The sequence below is a fragment of the Columba livia genome, unplaced genomic scaffold (genome assembly GCF_036013475.1).
Source record: "Columba livia isolate bColLiv1 breed racing homer unplaced genomic scaffold, bColLiv1.pat.W.v2 Scaffold_134, whole genome shotgun sequence".
NCBI lineage: Eukaryota > Metazoa > Chordata > Aves > Columbiformes > Columbidae > Columba > Columba livia.
Genome location: NW_027043030.1, coordinates 241616 through 260726, shown reverse-complemented (window position 1 = coordinate 260726; position 19111 = coordinate 241616). Strand labels below are relative to the sequence as shown.

At 49.7% G+C, this 19111-nt stretch overlaps 1 protein-coding gene across 1 annotated transcript; it reads right to left on the bottom strand.

Moving 5' to 3' along the window:
- Window positions 1-8353: 8353 nt before the first annotated feature.
- On the bottom strand, window positions 8354-9903 carry LOC135577694 (olfactory receptor 14A16-like; the record flags this gene model as incomplete). Its single annotated transcript, XM_065047815.1, has 2 exons — window positions 9894-9903; window positions 8354-9081 (listed from the first exon to the last, which is right to left on the bottom strand). Coding segments are annotated over exons 1-2 (738 nt in total), but the record flags the coding sequence as incomplete, so codon positions are not given.
- Window positions 9904-19111: the final 9208 nt, after the last annotated feature.

The window sequence follows — 19111 nt, the reverse complement described above, 5'->3', positions numbered from 1 at the left end:
TGCCGTTGATCATTGCCTAATGCTCCAATCTATCTAGATCGTTCCGCAAGGCTCCTTGTCCCTCAGGATAGTCATCAGCACCTCCGAGGATGGTATGATCAGAAAATTTGCTAATGGTGCATTAAATTCCTGCTTCCAGATTATTGATAAAAATATTGGACAGACCTGGCCCTAGGACTGAGTCCTAAGGAACATCACTGGTGGTTTCCATGAAGAATTTATTCCTCATATCTAATCTAAACCTCTCCGTGTGCAACTTGAGGCCATTTCCTCTTGTCCTATCACTTGCTACTTGGGACAAGAGACCAACACCCACCATCATAAAACCTCCTTTCAGTTAGTTGTAGACAGCGACAAGGTCTCCCCTCAGCCTCCTGTTCTCAAGGCTGAACAGCCCCAGCTCCCTCAACCGCTCCTAATAAGACTGGTGCTCCAGACCCTTCACCAGCCTTGTCACCCTCCTCTGAACTCTCTCCAGCACCTCAATGTCTTCCTTGCCATGAGGGGCCTAAAACTCACCCCAGGATTCAAGGTGCAGCTTCACCAGTGCCCAGTACAAAGGGATGATCACTTCTCTAGTCCTGCTAAAGCTCTGATTGAATCAAGGCTTGAACACCTTGGTGTGACCCAGTTGGTGACAGGTTGGACTGCAGACTCCTGAGGTCCCTTCAACCTCAGTTCTCTCATGATCCCATTGTGATGTTGGGCTCTGTTTCAGACTGGAGCAGAGCAGGCGATGATGGGGCAGGATCCACCTGTGCTGTAGGTGACCATCTAAACCAACATCTCAGCCAGTGAACCAGCCAACCCCTCAGTGTGACTCGCTCTGGGCAACGTGTGAGGAGTCCTGGTCAGGGAAGGTTCAGAGGGCATGGGGCGCTGTGCAAGACACAACATGATCTTGGCTTCATGCCTGCAGGCCCATCAGATGTCAGTTGATGTCAATGAAAACTAAAATAAGAAGAACTGAAGACAAAGATCCAAAGCAAAGGAAGGTGTCAACATTCTTTCTTTCTTTCTTTCTTTCTTTCTTTCTTTCTTTCTTTCTTTCTTTCTTTCTTTCTTTCTTTCTTTCTTTCTTTCTTTCTTTCTTTCTTTCTTTCTTTCTTTCTTTCTTTCTTTCTTTCTTTCTTTCTTTCTTTCTCTTTCTTTCTTTCTTTCTTTCTTTCTTTCTTTCTTTCTTTCTTTCTTTCTTTCTTTCTTTCTTTCTTTCTTTCTTTCTTTCTTTCTTTCATTTTCTTTTTATGTATGTATTTATGTATGTATGTATTTATTTATTTATGTATTTATTTACTTATTTACTTGCTTTTATTTATTTATTTATTCACGTATTTACTTACTTTTTTATTTACTTATTTATTTACTTAATTACTTACTTACTTACTTATTTATTTAAAAGTCTTTGTAGGGGAGTCTCTTTTCTTTGGAAAGGAAAGAGTTCTCCAGAACTGGGCATGGGTTTAGGACACAAATGTCTTCAGCTCCAGGGACACAAACACCTGTAGATGCCCCGGGAACCCCTGCCCAGGCTCCACCTGCACTGCAAGGTGCTCTGGTCTCCCCAGGTCCTGTGTGAGAGATGCCAATCCCAGGCCAGCACCTCAGGTACACTGGGCCCCTAAAATGGCCCTGGCTGTTTATGGTGAGACAGCTGATGACTGATGTCTGTCTGGAAACATCATCTTTTTTGTTGTTGTTTTTTTGTTTTGGGATTTTTCTTTGTTTGTTTCGTTGGTTGGGCTGGGTTTTGTTTTTAGTTGTTCTTGGTTGGTTGGTTTCGTTTTTGTTTTGCTTTGGTTTTGTGGGTGTTTTTGTTTATTTTGTTTGGTTTGTTATTTTCTTTGATTGGAGATTTTTCTTTAGTTGCTATTTTAACATACTACAATTTAAAATAAAAAAGCCAAAAAGCAAATTATGGGGAAGTGTACTAAGGGTAGGAGAAGAAATATTGGTCTTCCCCTGTACTTCTATTACCAACACTCCATGATTTCATCTCCCTCGTCATTCAGGAGTTCCCACCTCTCCTGATTAAATGTCCCTGTCCAAGGACAACTTTCCAGCACTGTCTGGACATTTGCCCTTCCCAGTGCTCTCAGGTTTCTCCTCCACTTGCTCTTTGGTCATTCAGTGGCCTCTCAACTGTCTGGTTTCTGCTTTGAGCTTCAGGGAGTTACAAACTTGCTCCATTCTTCAGAGCTCTAATTAACATGGCAGTCAACACGTTCATTGTGTTTATTTCTATCCTCTCCTATGTCTCTGTCTAAACCAGTTCATGTGTGGGTGTCCCTTGTGGATGCTGGACCTCACCAGATCCAGCTTACACACACAGCTGAGGAAAGTGTTTTGCTGTTTATTGAACTGTGCAGTGTTTGCCCAGGAGAGCAGGTGGAGCTGGTGCACAGGAGCTGCAGCATCTCCTGCAGAGCTCAGTGGAGAAGTCTGGTGTAGGAAAAGTGATGCAATCTGTGGTGGCCAATGAGGGAACCGGCAGACTGGGGGTGGGGGTGAGGAGCCAGGTTGTCCATACAGTGTCCAGCCTCAAGGACTGTTCTCCTTCCTGTCCAGATGTCTTCAGGAGACCCTCAGGATCCATGTCCAGTGTAGAATGCTGCTGTCACTTCTTCCATACACTGAAAAATGACAGAAAACAAGCTTGAAATAATAAACCTCCTTTATGAAATCTTCTTTGAAACGCTCATCAGCAAGTGTCCCATTGAAACCTCTCCAGTTAGTTCTACAAGTCTGGAAGATTTGAATGAAATTAAAGAAAGAAGCATTGCTCGTTAGGGCTTTCTGTGTTTTAATGAGCCCCGTGGCGTATTTGGTGCTGAGTCCATGAACCTCAGATACCAAGGACAGGCTGAAGAATCTGCTCAAGAAGTCCAAGTCAGAACACACTCCAAAGTACCTTGAAGCATTAATGGGCCCCACTGAGGGCTGTTCCTGACAAAGCCTCCCCAGGGACTCGTTAGAGCAGATAATTGGAGGCAGTGATTGCATCAGGCAAAGGCAAAGTGCAGCAGCTCTGATGCTGAGAAAGCCCTTGGTTTGTCTGATGAAGGACAATGGCCAAGCCTTGAGCCCCTGCCCCTGGGAAGGGAGATCCTGTCCCTCACGTGTGGCTCAGGTTCTTCCTGGGGCTGTGGGGAGTGCGATGCCCAGTGCAGGACAATGGTGTGACACTCCCTGGGGCTGCAAGGAGGCAATGGGGTGCCATGGCCGTGACAACCATGTGTCTCCTCTTAGGCCTCGCTGGCAGGGACATCAGCCATAGCCAAGGGGACAAAGACCTTGGCTCTTTCAGGGACATCCAGCCTTGTCAGCGCCCTTGGCCATTTCTACCACAGTCCATCCTGCACTGTCCCAGGCCTGTGGCTGTTTTCCCACAGGCTGCAGACACCCCATGCACTTCCCCACTACAAAAAAAAAAAAAAAGTGCCATCATCTTGGAAAGTGATTTTCAAGGGTTCTTGAGCCACTACTATCCTTCCCTCTCAATGTTCTACCCCAGCCAGCAACTAAGACCACAATAGCTGCTCAGGTACTCCCCCAACCTATTAAATGCAATATGGAAGATAACCGAAGGGAATGGAGAAACCCGTGGGTTCAGAAATACCATTTTAATAAGGCAATAAAAATAGTATAATATACTACTACTACTATGTATATAATTAAATGAAATGAAATTTAAATACTAAAATGAAATATAAAAAAATCAAACTAAATTAAATTAAGAAAATATACTCAGTGCAGTCCTTCATGTAACTCCAGTCACACGGAACAGCCAGTCCTGGAGAAGGGAGCACCTTGGTCCCAAACAACCAATCCCAGCAAGACAGATCAAAAAGGCCCAAGGGTCAACTGCAAAATGGCAGAACAGCAAAAAACTCACTCAAAACTCCCAACAGAACGCAACTTCCAAACTAAACTAACCAAAGTACCTGGCAGATCTGAACTAATGGAAGTAACCAGCCAGAAATGTCAGCTCCAGCTTTATACTGAGCATGACTCTAATTGTAGCTGTGGGAATATAAGGGAAGATTGGCAAGGAGATTTGTAAATACACTTAAGTGACTGTACCCAGAGTTTAGAAAACACAAATCACACTAATTTAGGTTTAGCCTTGTGTGCTTCACAAGTTGAACCTCTGTCTTTATAGAACATAGACTTGTGAAATCTTAAAGGCACCTCCTCAAACATCCTTGAAATTCCTGCTCCACTCAATGACGAGAAGATGTGCCATGGGAGGGTCAGGTTGGACATGAGGGAAAGGTTCTTCCCTGAGAGGTGCTGGACACTGAACAGGCTCCACAGGGAGGTGTCACGGCCCCAACCTGACAGTGTTCAAGAAGAGACTGGACAACGTCCTCAGACACATGGGGTGACCTGTGGGGTGTCCTGTGCAGGGACAGGAGTTGGACTCCATGATCCTTGTGGGTCCTTCCAACTCAGGACATTCTAAGATTCTATGAAACACTAGGTCAAAAGTCCATGTTTTCATTGTACAGATGAGATGTAAACACACAGCTCAGGGCTCTTCCTGGGACCGTGGGATGTGGGTGTGCAAGGCCCAGGGAAGGACAACACTGGTACAACAACTTCCAGCTTCTCCATGGGGCTGCAAGGAGGCACCGAGGCCCCAGTGCCATAAGGACAACATGTCTTCTCTTAGACTTTTTTGCAGAGACAACTGCCCTGGCCAAGGGGACACAGACCTGGGTTCTGTGGGTCCTTTCCAGCCTCACCAGTGCCCTTTGTCGTCTCCACCACAGGCTGTTCTACACGGTGCTACCCCTGCCCCTCTTTCCCTGCAGGCTGCAGACACCCATCTCGCTTCCCCACCTGCTCTCAGCCAGCATTTCTGCACCTTCACTGCTGTGTCTGCACCCTCACTGGCTTCTCTTTGTAACACAAACCATGGGCTGATCCAGCTCCCTCTGGGTCACCTCTTGCTCCACAGCACTGCTCTTACAGTGACATTTTTTCTTCCTGATAACCAGTCTCTACTTCCCCATCTGCACTTCGTGGCTTTAGTTTTTTTTCTCTGCTGCTTTTTCCCACTACTTTGGAAGCTTTACCACCTTAGAAACTGCCCATCAAGCAGAGATCCCAACCTGTTATTCTTCCAGTCGTCTTGCACTTGACCAGAGAGAAGTAATCTCACCATGACCTCCTAAATCCCATGAGTGCTCCTGGCCTTTCAGCTTCTCTCATACACACGACCATGTCCCTGCTGCTGTCCTGTCATGTTCTCAGGTGGGATGGATGTGACAACCTGTCTCCAAGATCTCTTCCTGGGTAGGATTTGTCATACTTAGGCTGAGGTTCTTTCCCAACCATGTCCCTGCTGCTGGGTTGTCACCTCCAGAGACAAAACTGGCCTCACTGTCCCCTTCACAGCCACAGGATTCTGACTGGGTTATGAGTGTCTGAGACACAACTGAACTCATAATACCATAACTATCCATCACCTTTTTTATGGCCCAGGACCCGATCAGATAAAAGTATACTTGTTTTATCAAATTTATCAAATATATTCCCGACTAGAGATTTGAGTTGAAAAACACTCTTCAGAGGAACTGCTGTATTTTTGTTGACAACATTTAGAACTCCTTTTCTGTCTTTTATTCTTTTTATTCTTCCTCTGCCTATTCTGCCTTCAAAATCCTCTCCAAGGGAAAGATTCACTGAATCGCAGAATAACTTCAGGTTTGAAGAGAGCCCTTGTCTCACTTGTCTCACTGTCCTGCTCCAGGCAGGGTTAACCAGGCGAGGTTGTTCAAGGGTTCTTCACAACTATGCATCATCCACAGAGAAGCTGAAAGTGCACTCGTCACATCATACAGAGGGAGAATAAAGACATTTAACAGTGTTGGTCCAAGTGCTGGTCACTGAGGGATGCTACTAGTAACTGGCTGCACGGAGAGCTTTGTACCGCTGATGACATTTGGCTTGATTGTCCAGCCAACTTCCCACCCAGCTTCCAATTCTCCAGCCCAGAGATCACTGATCTGGCTACTAGGACACCAAGGAACACCATGTCTGTGACCCTGCAAAATTCCGGGTATGGCGGCAGGTTGACCAGCTGTTAATTCTCCTTCATGCTTTTCATGCAGATGGGTTTGATATCTGCCTTTTCCAAAGACCTCGGAAACCCTTTTTACCACTTTGTCTTACTTTTGAGAGCACAACCCAGAATCACAGGCAAGGGTGACAGCAGACAGAAGCACTTGCAATGAGCCTGTCCCAGCAGCTGAGATGAATCTCACTGGGCCACTGAGGATTGTTCCTGGTGTCACACACAGAAATGCCAGGGTTCCGTCATGCATCCATATCTGAGTTGGTCTCAGGACTCCTTGTGCACCCAGGGATGCTCAGAGACAGTCTGTCCCTTTTACACACAGAGGCAGGAGTCACAGTGTCCCTCTGGCCTCTTGTTGCCACTCCAAAGGGGTGGGAGACACCTCAGCCCTGTGGTGTGTCACCCTGCTCTGCACTCATCTAAGATGTCCCACGCCATGAGGAATGGACACGGGGAGCTCAATTAAGGAAGCACAACCCAGTGCTGCATTCAGGCAGTTTCCCGTGGGGTGTTACTTCCAACAGGAAGTGACCTCAGGACCTTGTGTGTGCCACAGGTTTTCATGGAACCCCAAGGAACAGTTGATGATGTTTGTGCTCACTCGTGTTCATGTCACACAGTATCACAGTATCACAGTATGTTTGGGATTGGAAGGAACCTCATAAGATCATCCAGTCCAATCCCCCTGCTGGAGCAGGAACGCCCAGGTGAGGTTGCACAGGAACATGTCCAGGCGGGTTTTGAATGTCTGCAGAGAAGGAGACTCCACACCCCCCTGGGCAGCCTGTTCAGTGCTCTGCCACCCTTACTGAGAAGAAGTTTTTTCTCAAATTTAAGTGGAACCTCTTGTGTTCCAGCTTGATCCCATTACCCCTTGTCCTATCATTGTTTGCCACCGAGAAGAGCCTGGCTCCATCCTTGTGGCACTCACCCTTTATATATTTATATAACATTAATAAGATCATCCCTCAGTCTCCTCTTCTCCAAACTAAAAGAGACCCAGCTCCCTCAGCCTTTCTTCATAAGGGAGGTGCTCCACTCCCTTAATCATCTTCGTTGCACTACGCTGGACTCTCTCCAGCAGTTCCCTGTCCTTCTGGAACTGAGGGGCCCAGAACTGGACACGATATTCCAGATGGGGTCTCACCAGGGCGGAGTAGAGGGGAAGGAGGACCTCTCGATCTACTAGCCACTCCCCTTGTAATACACCCCAGGATGCCATTGGCCTTCCTGGCCACAAGGGCACAGTGCTGGCTCATGGTCATGTCACCTCACATACATGATGTGCGTGCTCACATCTCATCTGTACAAAGCAAACCCAGACTGCTGAACTACTCATTCATTGTCCATCCATGGAGGGAAGAACAACCTCTGTGGGTGAGAGGCCAGTGCTCGAAATGGTGGTTGTGAGGGGCCCGTCCATGACGATGCCCTGGGGCAGATTCTGTGGGGTGTCCAGTGCACAGGGGCACAGCCCAGCCCCTGCTCTGCTGGTCCTGCAGGTCTCTGGCAGGAGCCTGGCTGTGAGAGGACACTGCTGTGTGCCAGCCCTGCACACACACAATGTTCAGATGCACAATGGTGTTTAATCTGTGGGTCACTTTTGTAGGAATATGCTTGAGAGAAACTTTGCAAGAAGATATAAACCATCATGCACTGCCCTGAGGAGATCACCTTTCTATCTGGAAAGGCTGTTGTGAGGCCAGCTCTGTCACAGCAGTGCCCATTGCCTGTCCCTGCCTGCGCTCACAGCACTGACACACAGCAGGACGGTGACCAAGCTGCCAGAGCACTCAGGCCTTGCACCAACACCAGGGATGAGAAGGAGAGTGTGCGAGTGGAACCAGAACAGCTCTGGAAGAACAAGCGCTGCTGCTCCCTGGCAGGGCTGCCATGATGGACTCTTTTCTTCTCCTTCCATCACAGAAACTGTCCCTGCAGATCCAAAAGGCCTTGCAGGAAGGATATAGTGAAGGACATAGTGATACAGTGTCACTACAGAACCCTTTATTTTGTTTAAATACGCACAGATCATGGCTCCTCATTTACACAACCAGTGGTTATAAAATAAAAGCAGACAGTGATTTAGAAAGGGGATGACAACATTATCGCATCAAAACCAATGTCAATAACAACAGAAAATAGAGATGAGAGGCTGGACGTGTAACTAGTTACATTAAAACTGCTAAGTAGAAGCAGATGGGCAATTTATTGCTTCAGAAAACACTAAGATATGAGTTTCCAGAGGGCATCCTTGAGCTCCTGGTTCCTCATGCTGTAGATGAGGGGGTTCACTGCTGGAGGCACCACTGAGTACAGAACAGACACCACCAGGTCCAGGGATGGGGAAGAGATGGAGGGGGGCTTCAGGTAGGCAAACATGGCAGTGCTGAGGAACAGGGAGACCACGGCCAGGTGAGGGAGGCAGGTGGAAAAGGCTTTGTGCCGTCCCTGCTCAGAGGGGATCCTCAGCACGGCCCTGAAGATCTGCACATAGGACACCACAATGAACACAAAACACATAAAAGCTAAACAGGCACTGACCACCATAAGCCCAAGTTCCCTGAGGTAGGAGTGTGAGCAGGAGAGCTTGAGGATCTGGGGGATTTCACAGAAGAACTGGCCCAGGGCATTGCCCTTGCACAGGGGCAGTGAAAATGTATTGGCTGTGTGCAGCAGAGAATAGAGAAACCCAGTGGCCCAGGCAGCTGCTGCCATGTGGACACAAGCTCTGCTGCCCAGGAGGGTCCCGTAGTGCAGGGGTTTGCAGATGGCAACGTAGCGGTCGTAGGACATAACTGTGAGGAGACAATACTCTGCTGTGATCAAGAAGAGAAACAAAAAGAGCTGTGCCGCACATCCCAAGTATGAGATGGCCCTGGAATCCCAGAGGGAATTGGCCATGGACTTGGGGAGAATGGTGGAGATGGAGCCCATGTCAAAGAGGGCGAGGTTGAGCAGGAAGAAGTACATGGGGGTGTGGAGGTGCTGGTCCCAGGCTATGGTGGTGATGATGAGGCCGTTGCCCAGGAGGGCAGCCAGGTAGATGCCCAGGAAGAGCCAGAAGTGCAAGAGCTGCAGCTCCCGTGTGTCTGTGAACGGCAGGAGGAGGAACTGGGTGATGGAGCTGCTGTTGGACATTTGCTTTTCCTGAGCATGGGGTGCTGTCATGAGAAAAAATAAACACATTGAGAATCCAGGGCAGTTCTCTGACAAAAATCAAACCCACTCCCATAGACCCTCTCCTGTCACACTCAGACACTCTTGTGTTTTTCTAGGAGTACCTTTTCCAGCACTGTGGCTGCAGCCCTGCTTGGGGCTGGAAAATATGCAACCAAGAGCAGGGCCTCTGCCCATGGGCCGTCGATAAGTCAGCCCAGCTCTGCACAAGTGGGGCCACAGGAACGGTGGGGACTGTCCTGGTTCTGCTAACACAGAAGGGCTGTCAGCACTTGCTTTCCCATTCATAAGGAACAGAGAAGGTGAAGGCAGTTTAGGAGTTCCAGGTTTTTTTACACCTCCCCCCATATTCACTGCAGAGTGTTGCTGGGTGTCAGAAATCCTCAGCATTTCTGCTGCACTCAGGGAGAACAGAGCGAGTCCTGCGAGACCAGAGGGTGCCTGTGGGTCAGTGCAGAGTGAGGGCAGCTGCTCTGTCCCTCTGTCTTGCTCCAGCTGCCCTGGGCTGGCACCTTTCTGAGATGGAGGCTGATCACACTCCCATGTTACCCTGAAAAGCCACCAGGCACTGCTGAGAGCAGAGGCATCCACCTGAGACCATGACATGTGTCAGCCTTCCCTAAGGTCTCACCACCCCACATTGAGTCCAGGACACACAGAGCTCATTTCACAAACTCAAAAGTAATTTCTCTGTCACAGCATCTCTGCACTTCTCCATGGGACTTTCAGATAACACAGGGATGCTATAGGACAGGTTTGCATCCTGGAAGGAAGCTCACAGCTTGGAAAGAAAAGTCAAGGAAACAATCAACAGTCCTGATGATGGCATTTTATTGAGGGAGACTCAGCTCATTCCCCAGCCCCACAGACTGCATTGCCCACACCCCACAGGTCAGAGCAAAGCTGGGACACGTGTGCCCATGGACACACCTGCAGGAAAGGACCCATAAGATCAGGCTGTGACTCTGCAGCTGAAACTGCCATCCCCAGAGAGCCTGACAGCAAGAACAAGATCCCAACAGCAGTGACCCAGAGCAGGGGAGCAAGAAGGAAAATGCGGTGAGGGTGGGTGTGAGAGAGGCCAGGGCAGAGGCAGCCGGGCACTCAGACAGCGTCACCCTTCCCCAGCTGTGCAGCCACCTCCCAGACACCAACACTGCCGGGCAGCTGCTCTCAGCCCCTGTGCTCTGCAGAGGAACTGGAGCTCTGGCTGCACAGGAGCTGCTTCACGCCTTGGAGCCCCCGGCCCTGAGGGCAGAGGCTTTGCTGGGTGGGACAGGAGGCCAGGGGGCTGCTCACAGGAGGGATCTGCACTGCAGGGGATCACAGGCACTTTTCTCTGTTCTCCCTCCCATAACCATTCCGGGTTTGGTTTCCTCTCATTTCTGACCATTTCCTTGCTGCATGGAGATTCTCCCCTGGCAGGTGTTTCCCTGTCCATGTCTCTTCCCTGTCAGTGCTCACAGACCATCCCACCCTCTGTGCCCTCCCCCTGGCCCTACAGATCGTGCCTGTTCACAGGGCACTGCCTGGGGGCATCTTCCTGTCTGCAGGCTGGAAAACAGGACAGGTCAGATTAAGTGTAAGGTGTCCAGCCAAGGTGATGCTGGTTCTGCATAGGCAGAGGAGAGGCAAGGCATGTCAGGATTCTCTTGAAGACCTACTGCAGTTCATGTGTCTCAAGTGTTTGTTTAAAATTAAGAACGGCCTTAATCACCACCCATTCCCCAGAGTAGGAGACTGAAAACACAGATTCAGGGAGGTCCCTTATCTTTGTAGTACTCTTTGTCTTCTTCTCCTTGAAACCTCCTCTTGTCAATATTCTGGAATGAGCTGGAGCTGTGAGCAGCCCCGACCCACGGAGAACCCAGCAGCAGAAGGACCCTGCCCTGCCGGGGGTCACTCCTTCCCCCCACAGCTTCTCCCCTCAGTGTTGTTGGGCTCTCCCGGGCAGGCTGAGCGCTGACCCTGGCAGGCGGCAGAGTCCCTGCCCGGCACAGCCCTGGGGTGCAGGGACCCTGCTCTGCAGGACAGCCCTGGGCACCCCTGCCTGCACATTTACATTTACACCCCACAGCCATCCTGGGGAGAACGCAGCATTCACGTCTTGTCACTGACAGTGCAGAAGGCAATCCCTGCTCTGCAGCACATCCTCTCCTCTGATCAGAGAATCTCTGAGAGCTGTACTTACACCTCTCGCAGGCTCTGCAACGTGACAGCTGTCTGAGATCCTACCAAGATTTGCAGATGCAATGCCCTGTAGCCACAGGCTTTATATCTCTGAAGATTTCTCTCCAAGTGACCTCTCAGCATCCTTCCACCCCAGACTGTGTTTCCTTCTCTCTGCCCGGCTCCTGTGCCCTCGGTGCTGCAGGCAGAGCCCTCAGCCCTGCTGCGTGTGCAGAGGAGCTGCTCCTGGGCAGAGCTGTCTCTCTGCAGCGCTGCCGCTGCCATGAGCTCCCTGTGTCCCAGGAGCCCAGCCCAGCTCAGCAGCACAGGAGCAGCCCAAGGCACTTTAATGACCCCTCTGGTGGCTTTTGTGCTGAGTCCATGGACCTCAGACCCTGGTGGAAGTTGATGAAACCTCTCAAGAAGTCAAAGTCAGGTTCAAACTCCAAAGTTTATTGTAAGGTTTATGGGTCACACTGAGGGACACTACTGATAAACAATACTCAGGTTTGGTTAGAGAAGAAAACTGGAGGCAATGATGACAGGTCAGGAAAAGCAAAGTAAAGGTATCTCTGATGCTGAGTAAACCTGGATGTGTTTCATTAACCAAAGGGCCAAGATCTGACCCCCAGCCCTGGGAACGCAGATCCTGTCCCTCCCACATTGCCCAGGGCCCTTCCTGGGACAGTGTGATGTGGGGCTGTGCAAGGCCAAGGGCAGGACTATGGTCCCACACCTCCCAGGTTCCTGGCTGGGGACAAGGAGGGTTTGGAGCTCATTGACAACATTTCCTGACACGGGTGACTGAGGAGTCAGTGGGGTGAGGTGCCCTGTGGGACTTCACACTTACAAACCAGAAAGAGTTGGTCAGGATGGAACAGTCAGGGATGGAAAGTGGAGCTGAGGCTCCTGGGAGATGAGAACAAGGCCAAGAGCAGGATTTCAGGAGAGCAAGCTTTGGCCTGCTGAGGGACCTGCTTGGGTCCTATGGGATATGACCTTGGTGTCTGCAGTGCTTTTCTCTCACATCTCCTCCCTCCTCTCTCCCACCTGCTGTTGTGCAGCATTTTTTATCCTTTCTTAAATACAATATCCCAGAGGTGCTGCCAACATCACTGAGTGTCTCAGATTTGGCAAGGAGTGGGTCCATCTTGGAGCAGCTGAAATCAGCTCTGTCTGACATTGGTCAAACTCCTGTTGTCTTCCCGGAGAGGTGACAACTGTAGCACACCCACAGTCATCCCCAGTTCCAAGGGTTTGTCATGTACACCCAATAGAGAGTGACAATGTGTTGGATGTTACAAACTACATGATCATGTAGAAGAAATGGACAAGATCTTCTGTCAGCAACATGAGGAAGTCACCAGTCAATGAGCAGGTTCCCATGGGGAACTGTAATTGCTCTGACATTAACTGGCCTGGCAAAGTGGCAGGTGCCATCAGTCCAAAGGATCTTGGGCCAACTGCACAACATGTCTGCATTGTGGGCCAACAAGGGTGATGTTCACCTGAATCTGGAACTGGGAAACAAGGAAGAGCTGGTGAGGGATCTGAACATGAGTGTCCACCTTGGCTGTTGTGACCAGGACACAGTGGGGTCCCAGGCACCAGAGGGGAGAGAGGAAGGCCAGCAGCAGAGCACAGGCTGGTAGAATCCAGAGGAGGAGACTTTGACATACTGGGGGATGGTGGGTAACATGGTGCCATGGAAGTAGATCTGGAGGGTGAAGGAGCTCAGGAAATCTGATAATCCTTACAGGACAGGCTGCTCCAAGCACAAGAATGATCTCTCCAAGTACCCATGAACAAAAGCATTTATCTTGTGAGGCTGCTCCTCTGAACTGATGGAGCTCCAGGGCACAAAGGCAGCACACAGGATGTGGAATCAGGGGAAGCTGCAAAGGAGGAATTTAGAAATCTTGTCCATGGACGTGGGGATGATGACAAAGCTGCCCTGGACTTGATACCTGCACAGGAATGGCAGCAAGATGAGCTGACAGAGCTTAACTTGCAATAAGGGAATATACAGGGTGAACGTGAGCCTGCTGCTGAACTTCATAAGAGTAGAATCAGACGGGACTGAGGTTCTTCATGGCTTCTTTGCCTCCATCTTCACCAGCAAGGTCTCCTGGGACTTTGTTCCTGAAGGCAGGAGTCTGGAGAACACCCAGCAGTGGATGGGGATCAAGTCAGGGGTGACCTGAGCAAACTCAGACACCGTTACAGAACAGGAGATGGGTCACTTGACCGGCTCCCTGAACACAAGTATCGCTGTGCTGTGGCACCTGAGATTGCCAGGAACACCCACCTCTTGGTCCAGAGGAGTGTGACTCCTCTTGAGGTGTCCTGGCCTGTCTCCTCAATCACATGGTGATTTAGGCACCCACTTTTCTGACATATTCAGTCTTTATCAGGAGATGCAAAACATTAATATGAACTGGAGGCTGCTGATGCCGCCTGTTCTGGAAAGGGAGGGAAGGGAGAGCAGGGAATGAAACAGAAGAAATTGGGCTTTATTGCTATTTATTATGGAAATGCTCTCTGTTTGGCTATTCCTGAAATCTCCACACCTGACTTGAAGCCTTTAGGAAAATGCTGCACAGAGCCTTGGCTTGTCTCAGTCCTCCCCGTGACTTCTGGTTGCCAGTGCCTTGTTTTCTGGAGATCCAGTGTGTTACATCTAGGATCAGATTCACAGATCCATTTCCACCCGCAACTGCGTCAGTTGAGCCAGGGGGGGTGTTATGAAAATACGATACGCCCTCAAAAACCCCACAAAAATCACAAAAATCTAAACCAGGCAGATCTTTCACATCTCAAAATTGACAGTTTAACTTGTGAACGTTTTGATCATTGTCATGAGTCTGCACAGCTGCTGGAAATGGAAATAGGAATGTCCTTTTGTTTGCTCAGTATGGAAAGCCCCAGGCAACCCTGTGCACAGTCGGCATAAGCAAGTTACCTGACGGAAGTTGCATTATTGGTGGAAGAAGAAATGCTGAAAGAATCTACAGAAGCATGCTTTTGATTGGCAAAGTGTTGGCCAGTGTCTAGGATGAGGCTGATATTATGTAGGGTTTTTCTTGGCTCGAAGACAGAAGAGACTACTCCGTGGAGAGCAACTCTTGCTCGTCAGGATTAGCCCAGGCGCTTTGTCTTGCTTTGTGTCTTATGTTCTCAGGACTCACCTCAAGTGTTTTGATCTATAGAAAGTTCCTAGAGAAAGTGATTTGCTTGCTTGTGAGAGGCACTTATCTCAGCAAGTGCAAATCTCCTCCTCATAGAGGGTGGTGAATCGCGGCTGGGGTGTCTCCTAAACAGACCAGCTGAGGGGTTGTTGAAGCTCTAAACCAGGCTGCTCAGGGGGAGGTGGGTTAATGTCCTCCTTTGGCCTGGGGAGGGGAAAATAGGTCTATTAAAAGTCAGATCTAGTGCAAGCACAGGGCAGTTTTCATTGGAAAAAAAGGACACTTTGCAGGCAGACACAGCAGAGGGTGTAACCCCAAGTTTTGTGCTATTGCTGAAAATTTTTCCAGCACCTGATCAGCACATCAAGGTGAGTCCATATCTGTCATTAGTGAATGCACTAAAGGAGGAGCTTAAAAAATCATCCCCCTGAAGTTAAAAATAAGACATATAAGAAATGCAGTTGGTTTTCATTTTCCCACTCACTTAAAAAAATTAAAGTGTTACACTTGCAAGTTCTCTCGGTGAGCATGGAAGCAACACATTTGTAAGGAAAACAGAGATGCTTGGTTTTGTAACGATATGAACCGGAGGGAAATCACAAGTTATGTCGCGATGCATGATAGTATTGCAAGAACTGACCACACCATCTCAATTTTGGTTTAGGAATTAGTCAACTCTGGACATCACTAAGTGAGAATGTAAATTGGGAATCAGTTTGGCAGCAATTTGGGAAGAGGATTTGTAAGGTTCACACTGTTCACTGCTTCTGTTCCCACTGCTGGGGGCAAAAATGTCCTTGTTGTCAATAACACTCAATAAATGGCATGTGATAGAAAAATAACCAACAGGATGTGCAGCCACCCATGTTCTGGTTTTGGAGATTCATGTGCCTGGGGACTTTTAGGACAGCGGAACTGGCTGAGTAGACTGGGTAGGGTCTTACTTTGTTTCTAGGGAGAATTAAGCTAAGTCTAATTAGAGTTACTTAAATCCAGAATGTGAGGGCACAGGTTCACGGTGAGACCAAAGGATGTGAAGACCCTTTGCAGCAGAGGATCTGCCCATGGGCATGTCTTTACTCTTCTGCAGTTAATGAAGCGCTTCCAACACGGCACCACCTTGCATTATCCCGAGTGCTTGAATTAGGGATAATTACCATGTCTGAGCTGTCAGGCAGCCATTTGCCAGCCCACAGAACCTGGTGCCTGAGCCCAGAGGCTATGCCTATGCTTTCACACCTATGCTTTCCATAGCAGGTGCCCTGGGGTTTAGCTGAGACCTGCTCCCCCGCCTGTTTTCCTACCTGGACATCTAGGAGGTGAGAGAGGCCACATGCCAAACACATGGAGCCGGCACCAAAAGGTTGAGATTCTTTAATGGAATAGACGTAGGCTGGCAGGTTCCTGCACCCATGGCAGCACTTTCGCAGAGCAATTCATTACCATCATGTACTAGAGGATTGTTTTTCATAGTTTCTTTTAGTAACCTTAAAGGCAAAGAGAAGAAGTTCCTTTGTATCTGAATAACCTCCTTAGTAATTTCATGCCACCGCCATTCCCAGGTGGTTTCAGCCATGCCCAGTGCGTGACCACCAAGAGCAGGGACAGCACCCTGGGCCTCCTGGGCACAAGGACAGCCTCAGGGCCAACAGCACCCCGAAGTCCTTCCTCCAAGGAGTGCTGGGTGCATGGGCAGTGGATGGGGTGGGACACTGGGGGCCCATGTCACCTCCACGTCACAATGCGACCACGGGGCAATGCTGATGTCACAATGCCCCGGGGCAGTATAAAAGGGAGCAGCGTCCCGTGTCTGCTGCCAGAGCTGGCCTGGAGGCAGCCTGAAGACATCGGAGAGGAAGTCCTTGAGGAGCCGGTGGAATCCCTTGACAGGGGCTGAAGGAGGAAGAGCTGGACGAGGCAGCTGGAGTTTCTCCGCTGCAAGGCCATCTCCCAGCAGGGCAACCTTCCAGGTTCATCTGATGGATGATCATCCTTTTCAGCTGGATAGCAGTAGTAAAATGAAGGGAATGCCTTCTTGAGGAGCACTGCAGAGCTCACCGTCCTGATGGAGTGGGGAGCTAGGGTCAGCAGCTGTAGGAAGCGGAATGCAGAGTGGTTTGAAGAGGGCCCGGTGCTCTCACGGTCACCAGAAGGTAGATGCGTCCTTGGCACAAGGTGATGAAGCGAATGGCTAAGCTGGGCAAGGTTCCAAGTGTTTGTCAGGAATTTCCTCAGCATGTAGTGCTAGTGAAAGGAGATAGAAGGAAAAGAGGGAGAGGGAAGAGGTGAAGAAAGAGGAGAAGCGAAGAGGAAGCGAAGCGAAGCGAAGCGAAGCGAAGCGAAGCGAAGCGAAGAGAAGAGAAGAGAAGAGAAGAGAAGAGAAGAAAGAAGACATCATCATCCTATCATTCTATCCTTCTATTATTCTGTGGTCTTCTGGGAGGCATGACAGCCTGTGGGCCAAGGAGCCAGGTCTTGCTCAAATGCTCAGGGAACAGCCGATCGCCAGTGTTGGGGTCAGGAAGGAATTTTCCCCCCGGGGCAGACTGGCCCTGGTCCCCGGGGTTTTTTTGCCTTCCTCTGCAGCATTGAGCATGACCACCTGTCAGAGCTCCTCTGGGCCCTTTTGGCTCGGTTCATGCCCACTGCTCTTGCCCTCCAAGGCACCACTCGTGCCCTGGCTTTCTCGGGTTCTTTCTCCCAGGGCAAGTTTGCAGCAGGAGCCAGCTCTCCTCCTTCTCCTTCTTCTATTAAAATTTGTAATTTTAATGAAATAAATATAAATATTAAAAAAAAATTTAAAAAATCTGTTTCCAGTTGTATCCTTTGTGTATGTGTCCCTGAAACTGTTTTTGGATCTAAAACCTCTCTGGCATTTCAGTCGAACAGTCACATCTTTATTGGACTCCTTGTGAGAGTACAGAATAGAGCAGCACAGCACAGCACAGCATGGTTGTGCTCAGTAGTTGTGCCTGGAGCACGATGAGCTCTGAGCCAGGCCTGAGGACTCCATCCAGGAGAGCCGCTCTCTGCAGGGCAGGGCCCAGGCCCGTCCAGGAGATGGGGCAGAGACAGGCACACACACCTACAACATGGCTCAGGCAGGCACCAGAGGTCCCAGGCTGAGCTGAGACACGGCCCCTGGGCCCCTGCAGGAGATGGTCCCCAGGGAGGCCGGTCCCAGCCACTGAGGCCTTTGAGCACCCCAAGACCCTGTAGACACGGATGGCTGGCAGCTTTGGAGACTGAGTCTTGGCCCAGATGGACCTTCTCTCTGATCAGGACTTTTGTTCTCAGATTCTTTTGTTTAGGCATGTTTTTTCCAACGCGAAGATCTCGGCATTAATAAAAAGGAGAACAAGGAGAAAAAGAAATCCATGTCACACACCACACACTATCCCATGTGTGTATGACTTTTTGTGCAAATGTCCAAAATGGCAGCAGCATCCTTACTCTTTGAGTACTCAAAAGAGTATCTCTTAAAGGCTTTCCATAAGTTCTGAACCTCTTCCCACCAATCAAGGTAGGCAAATAACTCCGAGAAAGGTGCAAGTCACACAGGAGGTGTGGAAGGTTTACCCTGCGGCTAAAGTGCATTTTGCATCCCCTGTACAGATGGCCAACTGTGGATCTTGGTTTGGGTAGAAAAGGAAACATGACTGCAGTAGCAGCAATGGACTCTTTTTGCTCATTTGGGAAGAGTCATCATTTGCCTGGCTGTGCTTTGGGAATGGATTCAAAGCGAGTCTTATTTCCATGGCGGTCTGTTGGCACTGTCCAGCGCAGCCTATGGCTCTGGTCACACTGGGGATTTTCTCCACGCTGCAGTGGTTGAAACCATCCTGTTATCCCCTCAGAAAAGGCTTTGTGAGCCTGGTCCTCCTCGCTGTGGGGCCTCATGGACATCAGCTCTGGTGCAGAGAGGGGACAGCTACCAGGGCTCTTCTCTTGGTTGCAGGGCTGGTTTCTGCCATGACTGGAGAAAAGAGCAGGAGCTTTGTCCTGGAGAGCCAAAGGGCAGAGAAGGCATCAGGGACAGCCAGCAGCTGTGCCCAGCACGTGGACACCAAGGGCAGGGACAGGCCCTGGAACTCCTGGGCACCGGGGCTGCCTTGGGGCCAGCACCCCAAAGGCTTCCTGCAAAGGGTGCTGGGTGGGGCTGTGGTGGGGGGGCTTTGCAGCTTCCCCCTGCTAGGGAAAGGAGGAGAAAGGAAAGAAGGGAGGTGAGGTATAGTTCAGCTGTAAGGGACCTAAAATGACCATCTAGTCCCACTGCATGACTGCAAGGCTGATCTAAAGTTAAAACAGGGTAGTAAGTGCATTGGCCAAATGCCTCTTGAATGCTGAGGCTTGGCGCATCAACCAGCTGTCACAGAATCACAGAATGGTTGGGCTTGAAAGGGACCTCTGGAGATCATCTAGCCCAACCCACCTGCTAAAGCAGGTTCGCCCAGAGCAGATGGCACAGGAAGGTGTCCAGGCGGGTTTTGAA